General features: G+C 72.8%; 1 protein-coding gene across 1 annotated transcript in view; it reads left to right on the top strand.

Annotated features, from left to right (window-relative positions):
* Positions 1-698, top strand: part of GREB1 (growth regulation by estrogen in breast cancer 1) — a 63,304-nt gene that overhangs the window by 44,426 nt on the left and 18,180 nt on the right. Inside the window, 1 exon segment of the mRNA XM_012727364.1 lies at positions 51-247. Within this exon segment, the coding sequence (XP_012582818.1) occupies positions 51-247 (197 nt within the window).

Below are 698 nucleotides of genomic sequence, written 5' to 3'. Positions count from 1 at the left end.
CCGCGGACCCGCCTCGCGGGGCCCTCGGCACACGGCGCCCCGTTCCACAGGTCTCTGCGCTACTGTGACCTGCGCCTGATAAACTCCTGCCTGGTGCGCACAGCCCTGGAGCAGGAGCTGGGCCTGGCCTCCTACTTCGTGAGCGGCCAGGCGCCCCTGGACAAGGGCCCCCGGAACGAGGCCCTGGAGAGCGACGCCGACAAGCTGAGCAGCACGGACAACGAGGACGAGGAGCCGGGCGTGGAAGGTGGGTCAGCGCGGCCGGCGTGGGCGCCTCCGGGGCCGCTCCCCCGCCCCCGCCCTCGGAGGGGGGCGGCAGGGAATGGCGGGGCCCTCGTGGACCTCAGGGTCTGCTCTGAGGAGGAGCCGGGAAGCCCTGGCTGCCCCCGTGTCTCGACGCATAAGGGACAGGCGGGGACTCGGCGGCGTCGCAGGGTTCAGGTTCCCGCTTTACTGGGGTCTTGGGCGGGCTCGCTGCCCAGGGGCGGGCGGGCACCTCCTTCCTCTCTGCGAGTGGCCCGAACAGGAGGTGTCCCCGGCGAGTGCACAGCTCAAATGCCGCTGGTTTAGCGGGACGTGGACATCAGAGCAGAGCCGGCTCCGGGCCCTGGTCAGCAGTGCAGGGAGGAGGCAGAGCGCGAGCTGTGGGCGGGCTGCGCGGGAGGCGCGGGTGGGGCCAGAGACGGGCAGCCGGGCTG

Source organism: Condylura cristata, unplaced genomic scaffold (assembly GCF_000260355.1).
Source record: "Condylura cristata isolate star-nosed mole 26May11 unplaced genomic scaffold, ConCri1.0 scaffold00020, whole genome shotgun sequence".
NCBI classification, from domain to species: Eukaryota; Metazoa; Chordata; class Mammalia; order Eulipotyphla; family Talpidae; genus Condylura; species Condylura cristata.
The sequence above is the reverse complement of the archived record's forward strand: the minus strand, read 5'-3'. Positions and strand labels throughout refer to the sequence as shown.